General features: G+C 50.9%; 5 protein-coding genes across 5 annotated transcripts; 3 read left to right on the top strand and 2 right to left on the bottom strand.

Moving 5' to 3' along the window:
* Positions 1–1,775: 1,775 nt before the first annotated feature.
* P174DRAFT_437785 (uncharacterized protein) lies at positions 1,776–2,761 on the top strand. Its single transcript, XM_024826386.1, has 4 exons — positions 1,776–1,865; positions 2,005–2,064; positions 2,373–2,609; positions 2,700–2,761. The coding sequence occupies exons 2-3, from the start codon at positions 2,024–2,026 to the stop codon at positions 2,533–2,535; spliced, it is 204 nt and encodes a 67-aa protein (XP_024687940.1). The 5' UTR covers positions 1,776–1,865; positions 2,005–2,023; the 3' UTR covers positions 2,536–2,609; positions 2,700–2,761.
* Positions 2,762–4,417: 1,656 nt separating this feature from the next.
* On the top strand, positions 4,418–6,698 carry P174DRAFT_361388 (alpha-L-arabinofuranosidase A; the record flags this gene model as incomplete). The annotated part of the gene is made up of 8 exons (XM_024821779.1): positions 4,418–4,540; positions 4,598–5,053; positions 5,110–5,226; positions 5,273–5,462; positions 5,510–5,929; positions 5,977–6,146; positions 6,178–6,285; positions 6,342–6,698. 8 exons carry the CDS (start codon positions 4,418–4,420, stop codon positions 6,696–6,698), a joined length of 1,941 nt encoding a protein of 646 aa, XP_024687939.1.
* A 114-nt stretch (positions 6,699–6,812) lies between these two features.
* On the bottom strand, positions 6,813–8,631 carry P174DRAFT_417027 (putative choline transport protein; the record flags this gene model as incomplete). Its single annotated transcript, XM_024824566.1, has 5 exons — positions 6,813–6,913; positions 6,985–7,218; positions 7,280–7,553; positions 7,620–7,963; positions 8,037–8,631. The coding sequence occupies 5 exons, from the start codon at positions 8,629–8,631 to the stop codon at positions 6,813–6,815; spliced, it is 1,548 nt and encodes a 515-aa protein (XP_024687938.1).
* A 1,285-nt stretch (positions 8,632–9,916) lies between these two features.
* P174DRAFT_362455 (MDR family MFS transporter) lies at positions 9,917–11,851 on the bottom strand (the record flags this gene model as incomplete). The annotated part of the gene is made up of 6 exons (XM_024821861.1): positions 9,917–10,108; positions 10,154–10,323; positions 10,378–10,699; positions 10,752–11,275; positions 11,324–11,635; positions 11,689–11,851. 6 exons carry the CDS (start codon positions 11,849–11,851, stop codon positions 9,917–9,919), a joined length of 1,683 nt encoding a protein of 560 aa, XP_024687937.1.
* A 1,640-nt stretch (positions 11,852–13,491) lies between these two features.
* P174DRAFT_362820 (pleiotropic drug resistance family ABC transporter) lies at positions 13,492–18,225 on the top strand (the record flags this gene model as incomplete). Its single annotated transcript, XM_024821881.1, has 5 exons — positions 13,492–14,096; positions 14,152–15,664; positions 15,719–17,212; positions 17,274–17,737; positions 17,802–18,225. 5 exons carry the CDS (start codon positions 13,492–13,494, stop codon positions 18,223–18,225), a joined length of 4,500 nt encoding a protein of 1,499 aa, XP_024687936.1.
* Positions 18,226–18,531: the final 306 nt, after the last annotated feature.

The raw sequence follows: 18,531 nt of genomic DNA, 5'->3' as shown, positions 1-18,531 counted from the left end.
CAGGAGGCGGAAGTGTCGAATCGACAGGTGCTATCAAGCTATGAGAAGAGGCTGAGGGCCAACCATCCAATGAAGTTGGCAGCTATGAACAACCTAGCCTCTTCGCTCATGGGGCAACGGAAATATGAGGAAGCTCAAGGACTACTTCAGCAGATACTAACAGGCAGTCAAGAAGTGTTTGGGGGCCAACCATCCTGGCATCTTGACATCCGTTGACAAGCTGGGCTTTGCGCTCGCTGGCCTTGGGAAATACAAGGATGCTGAGACGATGCATCAGCGAGCACTGGCAATGAGACAGAAATTCCTAGGAACCGAACATCCTGACACGCTGGTGTCCATGAGGCATCTCTCCGATAACTGGAAGCACACAAGGCCGAGATATTGAAGCAATAGAACTCCTTCAACGGGTTGTTCGACTCCAATGTCAGTCTTTGGGTGCAGAACACCCGCAAACTAAGTCTTCTAAGATTGAGCTGAACAAATGGAAGGTATCTTGCGGTAGTTCCTTCTTATTTGCTCTACCGCGACCTCACTTTGACACACTACAGAAAAAGCATAATCGAAGGCAGGTTAAAAAGAGGCCGAACAAAGTATGCATCGTATCCTAGCAAATGTTGGGTTTTAATGATACAGAAGCGCCGATCAATTGAAGTGTGACGATATGGTTACTTCTAGTGACCTGGTTGCATTCCTCCTCGAATATCTTCAGGTCTTCCCAATTAGGCAATAGGGAGCCTTGTCGATATTGGCGACAATGGATCGTCCACATAGGTGGCTGTGTCCCGATATGTTGCCGTGGGACTTGTGTGAACCAGGGACAATTTATGGTGAGGGTACCTAGGACCTAGGTACTCCGTACTCCGTACTCGTCAATAGAGTACGTATGTAGGTATTTAGGCAGCAACGAGACATGTTCCACTTTAATTATTGGCGAATTGGGATGGTGAGTCTGGCCACAGAGTGGCTCAGTTGGACACCAGCCACGAGTGCCGCATTAATCTCAAGAAAATCCAGCGACTATTGGTTGATATGATGATAGTTCAAACTTGCGAACCAGATAGTCTGTCAGATCATATATTTCATTGGTTATCATTTCATGATCATGTTCAGCTGGAGCCACTAAAAGCTGTTCTAGTGGCACACCAGCGCAATCAAGCAGCACGGGCGGCCGATTGTGGGCCGCGGGCAGCCAATCAGTCTGGTAGGTGAGAGGTTTCGGCCAACCATGACCTCATTTCGGACCGCCGGCCGTGGCTTAGTTTTTGTTGTAGATAGTAGGGCTGTGACCAGGCTGGTAGTATTATTAGGAATATTGCTGTGGCTCAGCTCAACGAAGGGCGGCTGTTGTTTCGAATTCATTGGCACCTTGTAAACCAAAGGATTGATTGTACTCCGTATGTTTAGGCATGAAAAGCGGATTCTCTAAGGAGGTTCTAGGCATCCTTGTTACCAGAACCACGATTGAAGGGGTTAACAGTAGATGGCTCGTGGGAAGGCGACCCAGTTCCGCGGTCCGGAACACCAAAGGATTCGGGCGATTCGGGCCTAAGAGAGGATGGGCAATTTTAAAGTCCGATCCCTGGATGAGTTGTTTGAGAAGTCAGTCGAATTGTGGAAGGATTCAGAGAGAGCTAATAATAATAGAAATCATTGGGTTGTCAAACTTGTCATCTGGAGGCACTTAGTCGGAATCTTAGCTTGCCTAGCTCCTCCGATCCCTTCTCCTCCTTCTCCGCTTCTTCGTCCCTTTTCAGTTTTCAAAACCCCCAGCCACTGTTTGAGCCCTCATCTTCTACTCTTATTTGACCCCTTTCCCATCCCCTTATTGCCCATCCACGAACCGTTGGCACTTGGCATTTGCTTAGGTACGCTTTCTCCCTTGTTATTGGCTCTCCGCTGCGTAGATTCTTTTCTCGCAAACGATCGCGTCAATTCTCCTCCTCTATGTCCGCCATTTTGATTTTTACTATCCATACTGACTGTTCCACTCTCTCAACGTTATAGCACATTCTTTATCGCCATCATGAGTTCCCAGGACTACTACAATCAAGGCCATCAGCCTCAGTAAGTGATGTTGGACTCCTTTACCTCTATACTTCCAGCCTCCTATGGACCTTTTCGTTCGTTCCTTTCCGGCTTGGGGTTTCGAACTTCGCCGCGCCTTCCTTCTTGGACTCAAGGCAGTCAGAGATCGCTTTGGCTGAAACCAGCCGCTGTCATCATGCCTTTTGTCCCACGAAGGACACGCTGCTGAAGGGGGTGCTGGAGCAATTAGCGGCCGGGAAGAACGAAGACAAAACGATTTCGTTCTCATGTTGTGCTTGGATTTTGCGCTTGAAGGTGGTGTCTAATCTGTTTTTTTGTGGATATAGTTACCCCCAACAACCTCCCCAAGGTTATTACCCTCCTCAACAGGGACAATATCCGCCAGGCTATCCTCCCCAACAGCCGCAAGGCTATGCTCCACCGCAGCAGCCGTATCAACCTCCAGTACGTTACAACAAAGTCGCATTACTACAAAGAACAAAGAACTAATAGACTCGGCAGCAGCAAATGCCTTACCAAGAACAGCCTCGTCAGAAGAAGGACCGTGGATGTCTAGGTGCTTGGTGAGCTCTACTCGTTTTCCTCTCTTGACCTGAATCGCGTTGGATATGATGTTTGGATGCAGTCACTAACGCTGCTCTTTTTTCTGCTAGTCTTGCTACCCTCTGCTGCTGTTTCCTTTGCGAAGAGACCTGCGAGTGCTGCTTTGATTGTATCGAATGCTGCGAAATGTGCTAAGCCTCACGATCGATTACCTCGATAATATCCCCAAATCGCGTGCCGCTGGAAATGTGGACACGCCGGGAGAGATACCCTCCCTGTTCATACACTCATCCGGTCCTTTTATCTATTACGATCTATACTTGGGATGTCCTGCTCGGTGGTTTTCGTTTCTATACATTTTTGTGTATGCCCCTTGTTTTGTTCATGAAATACGACTTTTGAGGAATCGGTGCTTGCAAATGGAGATACTATTCCTTTAGTACTACGCAGTTTATAATCTGACTTCGATTCTTGAGTTATTCTCTCGGAGAACAACCACCTGCAACGATCAAATGTGACAGTTTGGACGGTCTTTCATCGCGCATGAACAGGACATCTTGCATGGCAGAGCCGACTCTTGTGGCGCTGCCAAGTGGTGGCTACAGCCTCGTCATAGCATAAGTACTGATTCAATGGTCTCCAGAGTCGATTCCAAGGTGACGCCAGTCAAAGAGCAATCTGTGATGGTTTGTATTGAGCGGTATTGTAGGCATGGTCGTCCTGATAGTTTGTCAACACACCGTCAAGCATAGGACAAGAGAGAAGAAGAAACCAAGAGACGGGGGCCCTTAGTTGTGCTTTTGTCGCGTTTTGCCTTCCTTGAGACATCCTTGGTCAAGCACTGTGTACATTGTACACACAGATCATCAATGAGGTCACGCCGCTCAGACTGATCAGAACATGAAGGTCTGACTCTCAGGACACGAAGCTAAACTTTTATCAATACCTCGGAGGCCTCTTATGGACTTAAACCACAACCATCAAGTTGAAATGCGAGGGGCTTCCGGGGGCTTCGGACGGAGAAATGGAGTCCGTCAACCCCACATCTAATCTCCTCATTTCTTCATGCATTGCTCATATTCAGACTAGCCATCATCTAAACACGCAGTCTCCGGTGTTTCTCCAGGCTCCAGCGGCACCTATTTAGCTTTTGATTCTTGTCTCGCACGTTCCATGGCAAGCAAACTGGGCCGTCGATGCGGGGAACTTCCGTCCGTGTCTTTGCCTAAACTCCTCCCATGGTCAACGACCATTTAGACTACTGGGGATGACGAGAGTTTATTTTCAGCCAATATTCAGCCACGGCTCTTGTTTACAGGAAGTATTGGGCATAAGTCCAATGGGACTCTCCTCGATGTTCGAGCAATTCACGTCTTTGCTGAATCATCTCAAGAGATACTTGACTGGACCGAGTTGGCAGTCTGTGACGAATCTACGTGCTCGAGATGATTTAGCATCTAATCATGCAACCCGGCTAATTGCCGCTATGAACTTGGAAATGCCCTGACGATCACCCATGTCCCCCTCATGGGATTTTGCCAGAACGGGAAGCTTGAAAACAGTCGCTTGTGGGCCTCTCGTTCTCGTCCCTTGCAATTCATGCAAGCTTTAATTAGACAGATCCTTTGCTCAAGTTAACCCCGCAAATACAGCTTCAATTGAGGGGTAGACTTACGCTTCAGCAAGGAGACATCCTTCCCTGGCCCGCCATGGACGCATATATAATGTCACTGCGATCTGCAGGATCTGCCTCATAACCCTGCCAATTGACCAGGTATAGGACCTGCAGAGAACTACCACAGCGTGTCTTCCTGCAGAGCGGAATACCATGCTGTTGTCCAAGTCTCTTCTCCTGCCGCTTCTGGCAGCGTGCACTGCCGCCGTTGAGATCTCTGTTGCGTCGTCCGGGGGCAATGTCACGACTAACTTGCAGTACGGTATCATGGAAGAGGTGAGTCCTCATCGAGCACCAGTGAACCTTTTGCACAGATGCTAATGATAAGTGCAGGAAATCAACCACTGCGGCGAAGGTGGTCTCTATGCGGAGTTGATCCGCAATCGTGCCTTCCAGGGAAGTTCCAAGTACCCATCCAACCTGGACGCGTGGACCGCTGTCAACGGAGCTACGTTGTCTCTCAAGAACCTCAGTGATCCACTGTCATCTGCGTTACCTACCTCGGTCAACGTCAAGGGTAGCAAGGGCCAAGCTGGTCTCACCAACCTGGGCTGGTGGGGCATTGATGTCAAGCCCCAGAAATATACCGGCTCTTTTTATGTGAAGGGTGCCTACAATGGCAGCTTCACGGCTTCCCTTCAGTCTACACGTACAGGCAAGGTCTTTGCCAGCGCTAAGATTGCGTCGCATAGCGTTGAGGATAAATGGGTGCAGCACAGCTTTACCCTTGTTCCTCATAGCGCTGCTCCGGATACTAACAATACTTTCTCCCTCACTTTTGATACATCGGTTAGTAGATCAAAAAATATAAGACCAAAAGACTTTCTGACCCTGTGTATATATAGAAAGCCGAAGACGGTGCATTGGACTTCAACCTCATTAGCCTGTTCCCGCCTACCTGGAACAACCGCCCGAACGGATTTCGGAGAGATCTGATGCAAGCAATGAAGGACCTTGGTCCGGTAAGAATTCTTGTGTGTTTTATGACGCTAGTTGCTAACGACACAGAAATTCTTACGCTTCCCTGGTGGCAACAATCTTGAAGGTGAAACCATTGACGGCCGCTGGAAGTGGAACGAGACCATTGGGCCCCTCAAGGACCGTCCTGGCCGTGCCACTACTTGGGGATACCAGGAGACTGGTGGAATGGGTCTGGTTGAGTACATGGAGTGGTGTGATGATCTTGGAATTGAGCCTAGTGAGTTATACTGTCAGGGACATGGCAACTCGCTAACCAAGTCCAAGTCCTTGCGGTGTGGGCCGGTCTCGCGCTGAACGGCGACCTTGTACCCGAAGACGAACTCCACGTGTATGTGCAGGACGCCCTCGACGAGCTTGAGTTCCTTACCGGCTCCGTGGACACCAAATATGGGGCATTGCGCGCTTCCGTGGGCCACCCCGAACCCTGGGTCATCAGATATGTCGAAGTTGGCAACGAGGATAACCTGAACAACGGACTGGCCTCCTACACATCCTACCGGTTTAAAGCCTTCTACGATGCGATCAAGGCCAAGTACCCTGGCATTACTGTCCTGGCATCGACCATTGATATGACCCTCCCTGGTGACGCTGGTGGGGACTATCATTTGTACGATATTCCCGACAATTTTATCACTCGCTTCGGCTTCTTCGACAACATGTCCGAGGATCACCCAATTCTGCTTGGTAAGTATAACAAAGCCCAGCCTATACCTGTGACTAACGCTTGATAGGCGAAATCGCCGCGGTGCAGTATAACGGAGTCGAAATCAACTGGGCCAACAGACAATTCTCCCTCTACCCATGGTGGATTGGAAGCGTCGCGGAAGCCGTGTTCCTTCTGGGTGCCGAAAGAAACGCCAACAAGATTATCGGGACGACCTACGTAGGTTTGCCATGCTTTGTTGAAAAATGACCGAAACTAAACCAAATAGGCACCCATGCTCATGAACCTGGACAACTACGAGTGGTCCCCCACGTTCCTGGGCTTTAATTCCGACCCTGATCAGACAGCCCGCTCCACCAGCTGGCACGTTTATGATGTATGCCCTTCCTCATTCGCCATCTTTATTCTACACCATAATACTAATAAGCATAGCTCTTCTCTCACACCCACATGACCAACACCCTCCCCACCAAATCCTCCGACAAGTATGGTCCCCTCTACTACGTCGCCGGTCTCGACAACAGCACCAACAGCCATATCTTCAAGGCGGCCGTGTACAACAGCACCGCCGACGTGCCGGTCTCGCTGACATTTGACGGCGTCAAGGCCGGCTCCGCCGCTGAACTAACCGTGCTGACTGCGCCTGACCCATTCTCCATGAACGAGGTTGGCGGTGCCAACCAGGTCCACAGCAAGGTGTCGACCCTGCGGGCTGGCAAAGAGGGTGTTTTCAAATTCAGCTTGCCGAACCTGAGCGTGGCTGTCCTGAAGACCAAGGGTAATAAATGATTTGCTACTCAGCATATTGAAAGGGGAATGTGTGAGGAGTACTATGATGTAGATAGTGGGTACTAGAACAGATCCCTCCAGGGAACTTAACAAATTGTGCCCCTGCATTGAAATTTACATCTCCAACCTCGGCCCATGGTAATGCCTCTTCGCATACACGAACCAATTCACCAACCCTATAACCAACATTACAGCCAACACAACAGACGCATAATCTACCACCCGTTAGCCCCAACCTTCATCGACAGCAACAAATACCACAACGAAAATGGAAAAAGAGACGTACTCATATTCCCCCCAGTAACCGGAAATGTCGTCGGAAACGTAAAGAAAACCGTAGTCACCACCGCCCACACAATCGTCATGACATTACACGCGTAGCCCACCGTACGCGGGACCTTGAACGGCCTCGACGGTGGAAGATACTCCGCCGAGCGACGGCGGTAGATGAGCAATGCGGCGGGGACAGCGAAGGAGATCTGCGCGACGATGACGGTTGTGCCTATGAAGGCGTTGAAGGCTGGCATCTATCAGTTTTCTATCTCCGAATAATTGAAGTGGGAGCTGCTGAGGAGACATACCGGTCGTCGAGCAGACGTATACAATCCCGATCAGCAGGACGAGGAGACCGTTCAGGAGGAGGGCGTAGACGGGACGTTGAGGGATGGATGGACGGATGCGAGGCGGCGCGAGAAGAAGAGGGCGTTGTCCCGGGCAAAGGACCAAGTGAGTCTGGATGCTGTCTGGTGGACTGCGTTGAGGGCGATGGAAGAGACGACGACGAGGGCGGCCATGAAGATTGTGGCGGCAGTTGGGGAGCGGGTGGCTTTTTCCCAGATGAAGTAGATGGGGAATCTAGACAGAGCGTCCATCAGTAAAGTGGCTGTGTTTGTGATTTATGGAGGGAAGAGGGCAACAAACGCACCCTGTTGGCGAGGACAGGGATGACTCCACGTCGCGGTAACTGTAGATGGTAGCGATGGAAAAAGGGAACGCAGTGAGGAAGCCGATTACGACGGTTACCAGCACGGCCTTGGGGACGATACGCTCCGGCTCGAGACACTCTTCTGCTAGATGGAGGGTGGCGTCGAGACCGGAGAGCATGAACTGCGGCGTGGAGAGGCCGGTCAGGAAGGAGATGCCGTTGGGCCAGCCGCCGGAGCCGTTGGTGAACTGCGTCCAAATGGCGAAGGAGTCAATCTCGGTGTGGGAGCGGGCGGGACAGGCGATGGTGATGGCGAGGAAGGTTCCGAGGGAGAGGAGAACTGTTGGATGCGGTGTCAGTATGTAAAAAGTATATTCCAGGAATGGCGAGGGAGAGGATGGTGGGGAACGTACAGCCCGCATTGTAGACCCAGAGGGTTCTGTTGGTGAGAAAGATGTTGTAGACAACCATGGCGACGTTGAAGAGCTGATACACCAGGAAGTAATGCCACGCCTGAGGCACATACCTAGGCTGCCAGCGGATAACTATCGCCATGAGCGCCTGCGTCGAAGCCACCGCAATCGACGCCGCGAGGGTGATCCACGAGAACACGGCCGCAAGGCCACTAAAGTACGAGAGACTGCGGCTCCATCGCTCAGACGCCAGAATAGAGGTGAAATGGTACTGTCCGCCTGCGGTGGGATAGACGCTGGCCAGCTCCGCCAGTGTGACACCCGTGCACAGCATGGCAACAGTGACGGCGATGATGCCGTAGAGCAGCGACACCGCGCCTCCAGACTGCACGGCAACAGCAAAGCTGGTGGCGATGGCGACCCAGCTGTTGGAGATGTTGTAGCCCACGGCGATGATGCTGAGGATGCTGAACTTGCGCTTCATGGGCATGTCCGGCAAGCCCATGACGACCTGGCCGGTGGCCAGTTCGATTTCTGGGGGTCCATTGTCGTGTGGTTTGGAACACGAGCCTGCCCTTTTGGCCTTTGTCTCCATGATGGATTGAAAGATGTAAAGATGCAGCGTGGTGCGAGCCCCTTGGCGAGGAGGCCAGTGACTTCTATATGGACTTCGAGTTACGCTTCCCAGACAACCCCCTCCGACAAAGCGCCTCCACATCCTTGAGATTCATATCTAACAGAATAGTGCATCCATGGCGTGAGTTACAGTGATAAGTATGATCTTACCCTTACTGACATCTCATGATGCAATGGCTGATTCCACTTGACCAGCTCAGATAGGCACCAGAACTATGTCGGAACGCGCTATTAAATTCCGAGCCTGTTATCAACGCTATCTCCAAAAAGCCGTGCCTACCGGGAAGAAACTCTACGTACTCTGGCAAGAAAGACTGCATTGGACGGAACGAAGCGGAATTCAGCCACTCGCCTGAAAAAGGATTGTCAACGGTTTTGCAGGGGAGGGTAATAGATAGCGAATTCAGATGACGATTACTGGCTCAGCGACAGCTGCAGTCTGGACAAAAGCCAATTTCCCCGCAAATCAGGGCTGGTCCATGGTGCCGACAGCGATTGTCAAGTCAAGCCGTGGCTATGGTCACCGAAATTCAGCTTTCAAGGTTACAGTTTGGTTCCGAGTTCTCATCCCAACTGATCCGTACCCTGGCTATTCAAGAGATCTAGCTGATTGCGAGGAATGAATGCCGTCTGATAAACCGGGGAGAGCGGATGCATAATCTCGATCTTGAATAAATCGATAAGTTAGTCGCCCAGCTGTTGGATTCTTGGGATGTATATACAAGCATGACCGTTCTTTCCGCCGCAGGACCCATCTTTATCTCGATAGGGCTATTATGTGGACAGCGGACAAATACCAAACCATCGCTTCGAGATCTACTGAGTACAAACCTTTAAAACTCATCCTTTCCAGTGAAACAGGTCAATTGAGGCCACACCTCGGAAACAATGCGGGTCATATGCTTCGTGCTATGCGGGGTTACCACGCCTTCGGGATTGCTCCGCACAGCGGAATCAAACCTTTTCGCCATGATATCATCTTCGGATGCGTAAAATGTCTTTCACTCGAGCTTGTGAACAGTTGTATTCCATATTCACGGCGACTAGCCTCATACATGGCTACAAATGCCGTTATCTTCTCTTCACATCCGAATGGATCCTCCATCTTGTTTCCCAATCCAACGAAGCTTCAACTAGTCGACGGCGTACTGCAGAGGCAGAACCTACCTTTCCCCGTGCATTTTGTAAGATATAATAGTCCGAGGTAGAGCATTCTTGGTTCTACCCCGGAGGACGCTGAAGGCTCATGCGGAGCTGCCCCGGTGCAACCCCTTACCCTTGGAAAACAACGCAGCAATGGTCGCAATAAATGCGAAGCCGGCAGACGCAGCAAAGGACAATCTGATACCTCTGTAGTAAACCAGTCGCGCAGCCATCTGGATGTCAGGGGGCAGGTCCTGTATGGCGGAAACGGAGTGTCGAATCTGCTCGATAATCTAGCACAACATCAATTGCGAGGGTCAGCCAATGTTTCATCTCACACTGAAGCTCCATTTGAGGGATGTTACTTTCCATTTGTCTGGTATTCCACTCAAGGCCTTCGAAAGGCCAGAGTGTAATGTATTTTGAATAATGGCTGAGGTAATGGCAACGCCCCAGACAGTCCCTAGAGACCGAATCAGGTAGACAGTGGATGCAGACACAGCGTGATCTAACCGAAGCTTATAAGCCCGCAATTTCCGACGAGGTAGATTCCCCAACTTACCGGTGTGGTCAAATGCAGCGAGAAACGTAAACAAGATTCCGGGGTAGACGATCCCCTGGCCGAGACTGGCTGGAATCACATAGGTGATGTATTTCCACCCAGCATCGTGGAATTGGAAAGACATCACGAGCAGATTTCCAACGCACATCAGTAAGCATCCTGCACGTACAAGGTATGCCAATCTGCCCCAGCGGGACATGACGACACCAGAGATCAGGCTGCCAATGGGAGCGGCCAAGGAGGGAATAGCCAGTCTTGCCCCGGCTTTGGTAGGCGTGTCTTGCAGTATCACCTGAAATAAGAGCGGAAGGGTGAAGAGAAACTGCCTCTGGTAAGCTGTAGCCTAGACAAGCCGATAGGAGAGGTCCACTCACTGCATACGCAGCCATTCCAACACAGACGTTGGCAATTTGAGTGGATACAGGCATCAACCCCCGGAGCATTCTTGACGGGATCAGAGGAACTGCCAGCGTCTTCGCTTCGACGACCATGAACAAGCCCAAAAGGAGCAAGCTGGCCACGAGTGAGAGGATGACCCACATGCTCGACCATGGAAGCTCATTCCCGCCCAGGCTCAGGCCGACAAGTTGGCTTGAAAGGCCAAGAATGAGCAGTAGAGCTCCTGATAGATCGACATGTCGCAGTATCGCTCGAAAACTCTGCCCTTGTCCAAAGGCTCGACTATGCCGCGGAATATGCAGAACAAGATGGCCTGTAACCAATGCGAATAGCCCTACAGGCACCTGAACCAGAAAGCACCATCTCCACCCAACCGTATCGACAATCGAGCCACCAAAAGACGCACCACAGATGGAGCCGAAGCCATGCATGCCGTTTTGCAGAGCTTGATACATACCCCGACGTCTGAACGGGATGAGGTCCGAGTTGATAATTGTAGCTGGATCGTGTGAGAACTGTCCTCCAGCTTTGGAATGATGCGACTTACCCACAGTCATTAGACCACCGCCGCCAATTCCCGTCAACGCCCGCATCGTATTCAGGAAGACAATATCCCTCGCAACACCACAACCCAAACAACCGATAACGAATGTAATGGTAGCGGTGAAAAAGGACACTCTCCTGCCAAATATATCGGAGAAGCGACCGTACAGAGGCTGAAAGGCGGTGCTAGTGATGAGATAAGAGGTTGTGAGCCACGACGCAGTGTTGGCGGCATTGAAGTCCGAGCTAATCACTGCGTATGTTGAGGCCGTGATGGTGCCATCGAATCCAGAGAGAAAGACATTTGACATGATTGCTGACAATGACTGTGAGTTCCTCTTCAGCAGTGATTGCTCGCGATGTACTTACCGATCTGGACCCACAGAAATCCTTTGGGTGGTGCCCAAATTTCATCCGTCGAGTCCAGCAGTGGTCGCTCCTCGTACAGGGCAGACAGGGTTGATTCAACATCATCCTCTGATTGATTCCGTACGGTTGCACTGCCTGCGGCTGAACATACGGGAGATGACATGACGAGAATCAGCAGGTGCTGTGACCCAGGAAACAAATGCAGCGTGTGGGCGGAAGGCCGGCAGGATTTATTCGCAAAGCACTGCTGTCCGATTGAAACGGCAAAGAGTCTCGATGTCGTCAGGCTCGAGGAAAATATCATGCGTTTGAAGACAAAGGACTATTTGAATAGTTTTGAGCCCATCGATATCGATAAGCACGGAATCGTGCTCCACTATTGAGCCATGTTGCCAAGATCGCTTAATGTTGATCCTCGTCGGACTCTCGAAACGGAAAAGAGCTGCAGTTCTCCGGAGAGGCATGAAAAATGTGCAAAATATGTAGTATCGCAACAATGCATAGTTACTCGATTGGCTGTACGCAGAAAAAGCTGAAAACCACCGGACACAGCTAAAATTAAGAAGTAATTCCGATCACGCACTAGCCATATCAGCAAGCACCGAGGACACATTGCTGAATGAAGGAGCTGAGATCGACTCCTGCTGGTCCAACATATTGGCAACACTTCAGGGCTGTATGTTGTTCTCCGCAATATCAGACCAACTGCCCTCATGGTTTAACCAGCAGCTATATCTCTATTGCTCTAAGAGATCCGCAATCCACTTTTCTTCATACACCGTTGGTGCTATTCCCTGTAGACTACCTTATCGGCACCTCGGTGATCCAGACAAGCCTATTGCCTAAAGAGGTTAGTACGTACCTAGTAGGACAACAGCTCGGGTGAATTTGCGAATACGCAAGCAATACGAAGCCAATCAGCAGTCATGGAGAATACGCCACCGACTGCAGCCCGGAGCAAAAATTGCCGTTTTCGGTGGCTAGCCCTGTCCTTAGTCCAGGGTCATGATAAATATCCGATCTTCATCTTTTGCGTGAGGCCATTGCTCAGAGAGAAAATGGATTTACATGTGCTTCAGAGTGTGCAGGGTTACCTAGGTGCCTCCTGAGTATAGTTTCCGTACTGCTGAGCAGTTACTATGCAGCACCATTGATCCCAGGTTCCAAGTTCGGACTGCCAAGTTTCTGATAACCAGCTACCCCGGAAATCGTTGACGGGACCCCACTACTCTAGATCCTGTCATAAACATGCAATCAAGAAACCGGGGTTGACCGAGAACCCACATGATCCATGTTCAGTTTGCTGACTTGCCAAGATGATTCGATGCCCCTTGTCGACCACTGAATGGCAGGGGCCGGTGGCCTGACGGTCGTGGAGTCATCGCTATGATGCTGATGATACCTTAGCAGGAGGGGCCTGACCATCCAGAGTAGGGCCAGGGTCGCGTATCCGGGTTCGCTTACGTCCTATTCTTGAATTTGCTCTCTCATCGGATTCCCTTTTTTTAATGCTACCCGGGCTCGGATATCTCTGTATCCGCTCTCCGTGCGCGGCTTATGGCTACCTTATGTTTCTTGGATGATGACATGTATGCCACCTGTGTACCTGGTTGTCTCCTGAGGATGACTTGTTTATCGTTCGCTCCTTCCTTTCATTGCCCTTTCAACCATCGCTCTTGATCTTTTCGGATTTGTCACAAAGAACGGACGACACGCGAAGTATTTTAATCCCTCATCGTCTTCTTTCTTTCTTCCTGTCATGACCAGGCAGCCATCTCGGAGGTTTGTGTGAGTCTTACAGCGATGGCGATGCAACCGACCTATCCAGCTCCTTTCGGGGCGGCGGCTGTCTCATCTAGTGCGGGCCAGGAAGTCGCAAGTACAATCCAACGGCAATTTACTCATGCTGAAGAGGATCGTATCGTGGAGACCCCACTAGGAGAGAAGGCAGACAGTTCAGACACGGCAGGGCCAGATTCTGAGGACGGCATTGATCAGGAAGGGCACGAAAAGATTACAGCTCTTGCGCGGAGCCTCTCGCAGATATCTCAAAAGAGTGCAGACCCAACCAACACCTTTCTCGACCCCTCCAGCGACCCCGAGCTAGACCCCAACTCCGACAAATTCAATTCGCGCAAATGGATGAAGAATTTGTTGCACATTAAGACGCGCGATCCAGACCGTTATCCCCGTCGTACCGCAGGCGTCTCATTTCGCAACCTGAATGCCTATGGTTACGGAACGGCAGCCGACTACCAGGCCGATGTAGCCAACATGTGGCTCAAAGGGTTCGGGTGGCTTCGAAGTATGCTCGGATGTAGGGACAGGGTTCGCATTGACATCTTGCGCAATTTTGAGGGATTCGTCCGCAGCGGCGAAATGCTTGTTGTACTTGGCCGGCCAGGCAGGTAAGTTTTGCCAGATGGAATGTCCTCGATTGGTCCTAACTGTTCGCGCACATAGTGGATGCTCAACCTTCCTCAAGACGATTGCGGGAGAAACTCATGGTTTGTGGCTGGACGAAGGAAGTCACATTCAATACGAGGGTGTCTCATGGGATGAAATGCACAGTCGCTTCCGCGGCGAGGTCATCTACCAGGCAGAAACCGAAATTCATTTCCCACAGCTCACTGCCGGCGAGACTCTGCTTTTCGCCGCCCAGGCTCGAACCCCAGCAAACCGTTTCCCTGGTGTCTCCCGCGAACAATATGCAACTCATATGCGGGACGTCGTCATGACCATGCTGGGTCTAAGCCACACGATGAATACACGCATAGGAAACGAGTACATTCGAGGCGTCTCTGGGGGCGAGCGAAAGCGGGTCAGTATTGCCGAGACTATTCTCTGTGGCTGCCCCCTGCAATGCTGGGATAACAGCACCCGAGGTCTTGATAGCTCTACGGCTCTGGAATTCGTCAAGAACCTTCGCCTGTCCACGAATTATACTGGGTCAACAGCTATAGTAGCCATCTACCAGGCTAGTCAGGCCATTTACGACATATTTGACAAGGTCATTGTGCTCTATGAAGGCCGCCAGATATACTTCGGCAAAGCTAGTGATGCGAAGCGCTTCTTCATTGACATGGGGTTTGACTGCCCAGACAGGCAAACTACCGGTGACTTCTTAACATCTCTGACGAGTCCTTCCGAAAGATTGGTCCGGAAAGGGTACGAAGCCCTCGTCCCGCGCACACCGGACGAGTTTGCTGCTCGATGGAGGGAAAGCGCAGAGCGGCAACAGCTCCTGGCTGACATTGAAGCATTTGAACATGAGTTTCCGTTGGGTGGCAGCAAATACAAGGAGTTCACTGTCTCTCGCGCAGCGGAAAAAGCCAGAGGTACCAGGGCGCCTTCGCCCTACACTCTTTCGTACCCGATGCAAATTCGTCTGTGTCTCCGCCGAGGCTTTCTTCGTCTCAAAGGTGACATGAGCATGACGCTGGCAACCGTCATTGGCAATAGCATCATGGCATTCATCGTCTCCAGCGTATTCTATAACTTGGACCAAACGACCAACAGTTTCTTCTCCCGTGGTGCACTCCTCTTCTTCGCAATCCTGCTGAACGCCTTTGCAAGCTCGCTTGAGATTTTGACGTTGTGGCAGCAACGGCCGATTGTAGAGAAGCACGACAAATACGCGCTCTATCATCCTTCAGCAGAAGCCATCAGTTCTATGATTGTTGACTTACCTTCCAAGTTTCTGGTTTCCGTCGTGTTCAACCTGATCCTTTACTTCATGACCAATCTGCGCCGAGCCCCGGGACATTTCTTTGTCTTCTACTTGTTCTCCGTAACAATCACTCTGACCATGTCCAATATTTTTCGCTGGATCGGAGCAATCTCACGCTCGATGGCACAGGCCATGGTGCCCTCCTCTATTTTCATGATGATTCTCGTCATCTACACGGGTTTCACGATTCCAGTACGCGATATGCATCCATGGTTCAAATGGCTGAACTATTTGAATCCGATCGGTGTAAGTTTTCATCTCCTTGTTTCGACCTCTTGGGCTCAGCTAAGCACGAGATAGTATGCGTTCGAGTCTCTCATGATCAACGAGTTCAGTGACAGAAAATTCCCTTGCGCTCAATACTTGCCCGCTGGGCCGGGTTACGAGAATGTTCCCCTTAGCTCAAAAATTTGCTCTCAGAAGGGCGCCGTGGCTGGACAAGACTACGTTGAGGGTGACGCATTTATCAATACTTCATATCGGTATTTCAGCTCACATCTCTGGCGCAATTATGGCATTATATTAGGTTTCTTTTTCTTCTTCCTGGCTGCCTACATCATCTGCAGCGAGCTAGTCCGTGCGAAACCTTCCAAAGGGGAAATCTTAGTATTCCCTCGAGGGAAAATACCTGCATTTGTCAAGAAGTCCCGGCGCGATGGTGATCTGGAAGGAGGTCCGACCTCAGAGAAGCAGCAGCTTGATACTGCGGGTCATGACAGCACCGCTGCAATCGCCAAGCAAACCTCGATCTTCCACTGGCAAGATGTATGCTACGACATCAAAGTCAAAGGAGAGATACGCCGAATTCTGGATCATATCGATGGATGGGTCAAACCAGGAACGTTAACAGCCTTGATGGGTGTGACTGGGGCTGGGAAAACGTCGTTGTTGGACGTCCTAGCTAATCGTGTTACCATGGGCGTGATCACCGGCGAGATGCTAGTTGACGGTCGCATGAGAGATGACTCCTTTCAACGGAAGACTGGTTATGTTCAACAGCAGGACCTGCACTTGGAAACAAGTACTGTCCGCGAGGCTCTTATCTTCAGCGCTACACTCCGGCAGCCAGCGAGTACACCGCACAAGGAGAAGCTAGCCTATGTCGAGGAAGTAATCAAGATGCTAAACATGGAAGAGTACGCGGAGGCTGTTGTTGGAGTTCTTGGTGAAGGCCTTAATGTCGAGCAGAGAAAGCGGTTGACGATTGGGGTTGAGCTTGCCGCCAAGCCGGCGCTGCTCTGCTTCTTTGACGAGCCCACTTCTGGTCTTGATAGCCAAACAGCCTGGTCCATTTGCACTCTCATGCGGAAACTGGCGGACCATGGGCAGGCCATTCTCTGCACCATCCATCAGCCATCGGCCATTCTGATGCAACAGTTTGATCGTCTGCTCTTCCTCGCCAAGGGCGGGAAAACGGTATACTTTGGCGAGTTGGGTCCCAACATGGAGACACTCATCAAGTACTTTGAGAACAAGGGTTCTTCCAACTGTCCTAAGAACGCAAACCCTGCCGAGTGGATGTTGGAAGTCATTGGTGCAGCTCCCGGCTCGCATGCGGACCAGGACTGGCCGGAAGTCTGGAATAGCAGCCCGGAACGAGCTCAAGTACGTGCAGAGCTGGCACAGATGAAAGAGGAATTACTACAACGACCTCCGCCGCCTCGGACCAAGGAGTATGGTGAGTTCGCTATGCCTCTCTGGGCGCAGTTCCTTGTTTGTCTCCAGCGCATGTTCCAGCAATACTGGCGAAGTCCGTCGTACATATACTCAAAGGCTGCAACGTGTATTATTCCGGTGAGTGGCATTCCTCCCTGAGAACACGATGGAGTCGGCATGTCTGACTATCAGCGCCCAGCCCCTGTTCATTGGCTTCACGTTTTGGCGGGAGCCGACTAGTTTGCAAGGCATGCAGAATCAAATGTTCGCCATCTTCATGCTGCTGGTCATCTTCCCCAACCTGGTCCAACAGATGATGCCGTACTTTGTAACCCAGCGAGCCTTGTATGAAGTGCGCGAACGACCCTCCAAGGCATACTCGTGGAAAGCGTTTATGCTCGCGAGCATCCTGGTCGAATTACCCTGGAACATTCTAATGGCTGTGCCAGCATATTTCTGCTGGTACTACCCAATCGGCCTCTATCGTAATGCGTATCCCACGGACAGCGTAGCTGAGCGCGGTGGCACAATGTTCCTGTTGATTCTCATCTTCATGATGTTTACATCCACGTTCAGTTCGATGATCATTGCAGGCATTGAGCAGCCAGAGACGGGTGGCAACATCGCACAGCTGCTGTTCTCACTTTGTCTCATTTTCAATGGGTGAGAAAATCCCTCGAAGCATGAAGAAGACACCTATGACAGCACTTGCTAACGTTTGACTCAGTGTGCTAGCAAGTCCGTCGGCCCTTCCGGGCTTTTGGATTTTCATGTACCGGTTATCCCCTTTCACGTACCTTGTGTCCTCAGTGTTGTCGGTGGGTCTAGCTGGAACCAGCGTCAAGTGCTCAGATATTGAAATCCTCCATGTTCCACCCCCGCAAGGCCAGAATTGCTCGAGCTTCCTGGACGCATATGTACAGATGTCCCACGGCAGATTACTTAACCCGGAGGCAACCGCGAATTGCCAGGTGTGTCCAGTGGCAGATACGGATACTTTTCTGGCACAACTGAGCATCAGCTACTCAGATCGCTGGCGCAATGTGGGGCTGTTGTTCGTGTACATTGTGTTCAACATCTTTGCCGCCGTCTTTCTGTATTGGCTCATTCGGGTGCCCAAGAAAAGGTCTCGCAAGATCAAGGAGGAGTAGGGGAGGCGCTTGTCTTATCGCTGTTCGTTAGCTGTGCTTCTGTGATGTTTAAGTACCCTGCATGACTTGCAGCACTGAGAGCAGCTTTATCTTGCAGTATATATGCGCGGCCGATTTGATAGATGACACCTTATGTACGCAGCAAGGCAATAAACAGGTTATGTTTTGATCAGGTGGGATCACGTCAGTGACCTTGGGACATGTTTCAGTCTGTCATCAATTCGAGGATTGTATTCTCCATGAAAATCCTGGGATATGATTCTGTCTAAGTCCCTGCTCCAACACGTACGAATATAGGAGGGACAG

This window comes from Aspergillus novofumigatus, assembly GCF_002847465.1.
Source record: "Aspergillus novofumigatus IBT 16806 chromosome Unknown P174scaffold_1, whole genome shotgun sequence".
NCBI lineage: Eukaryota > Fungi > Ascomycota > Eurotiomycetes > Eurotiales > Aspergillaceae > Aspergillus > Aspergillus novofumigatus.
This window is presented reverse-complemented; position numbering and strand designations above follow the sequence as displayed.

Bases quoted from the DNA above. Each gene is read 5' to 3' on its own strand.
- P174DRAFT_437785 (XM_024826386.1), top strand. From the start codon at position 2,024: ATGAGTTCCCAGGACTACTACAATCAAGGCCATCAGCCTCA. The intron at 2,065-2,372 runs GTAAGTGATGTT...TTGTGGATATAG, and splicing joins AATCAAGGCCATCAGCCTCA to TTACCCCCAACAACCTCCCC.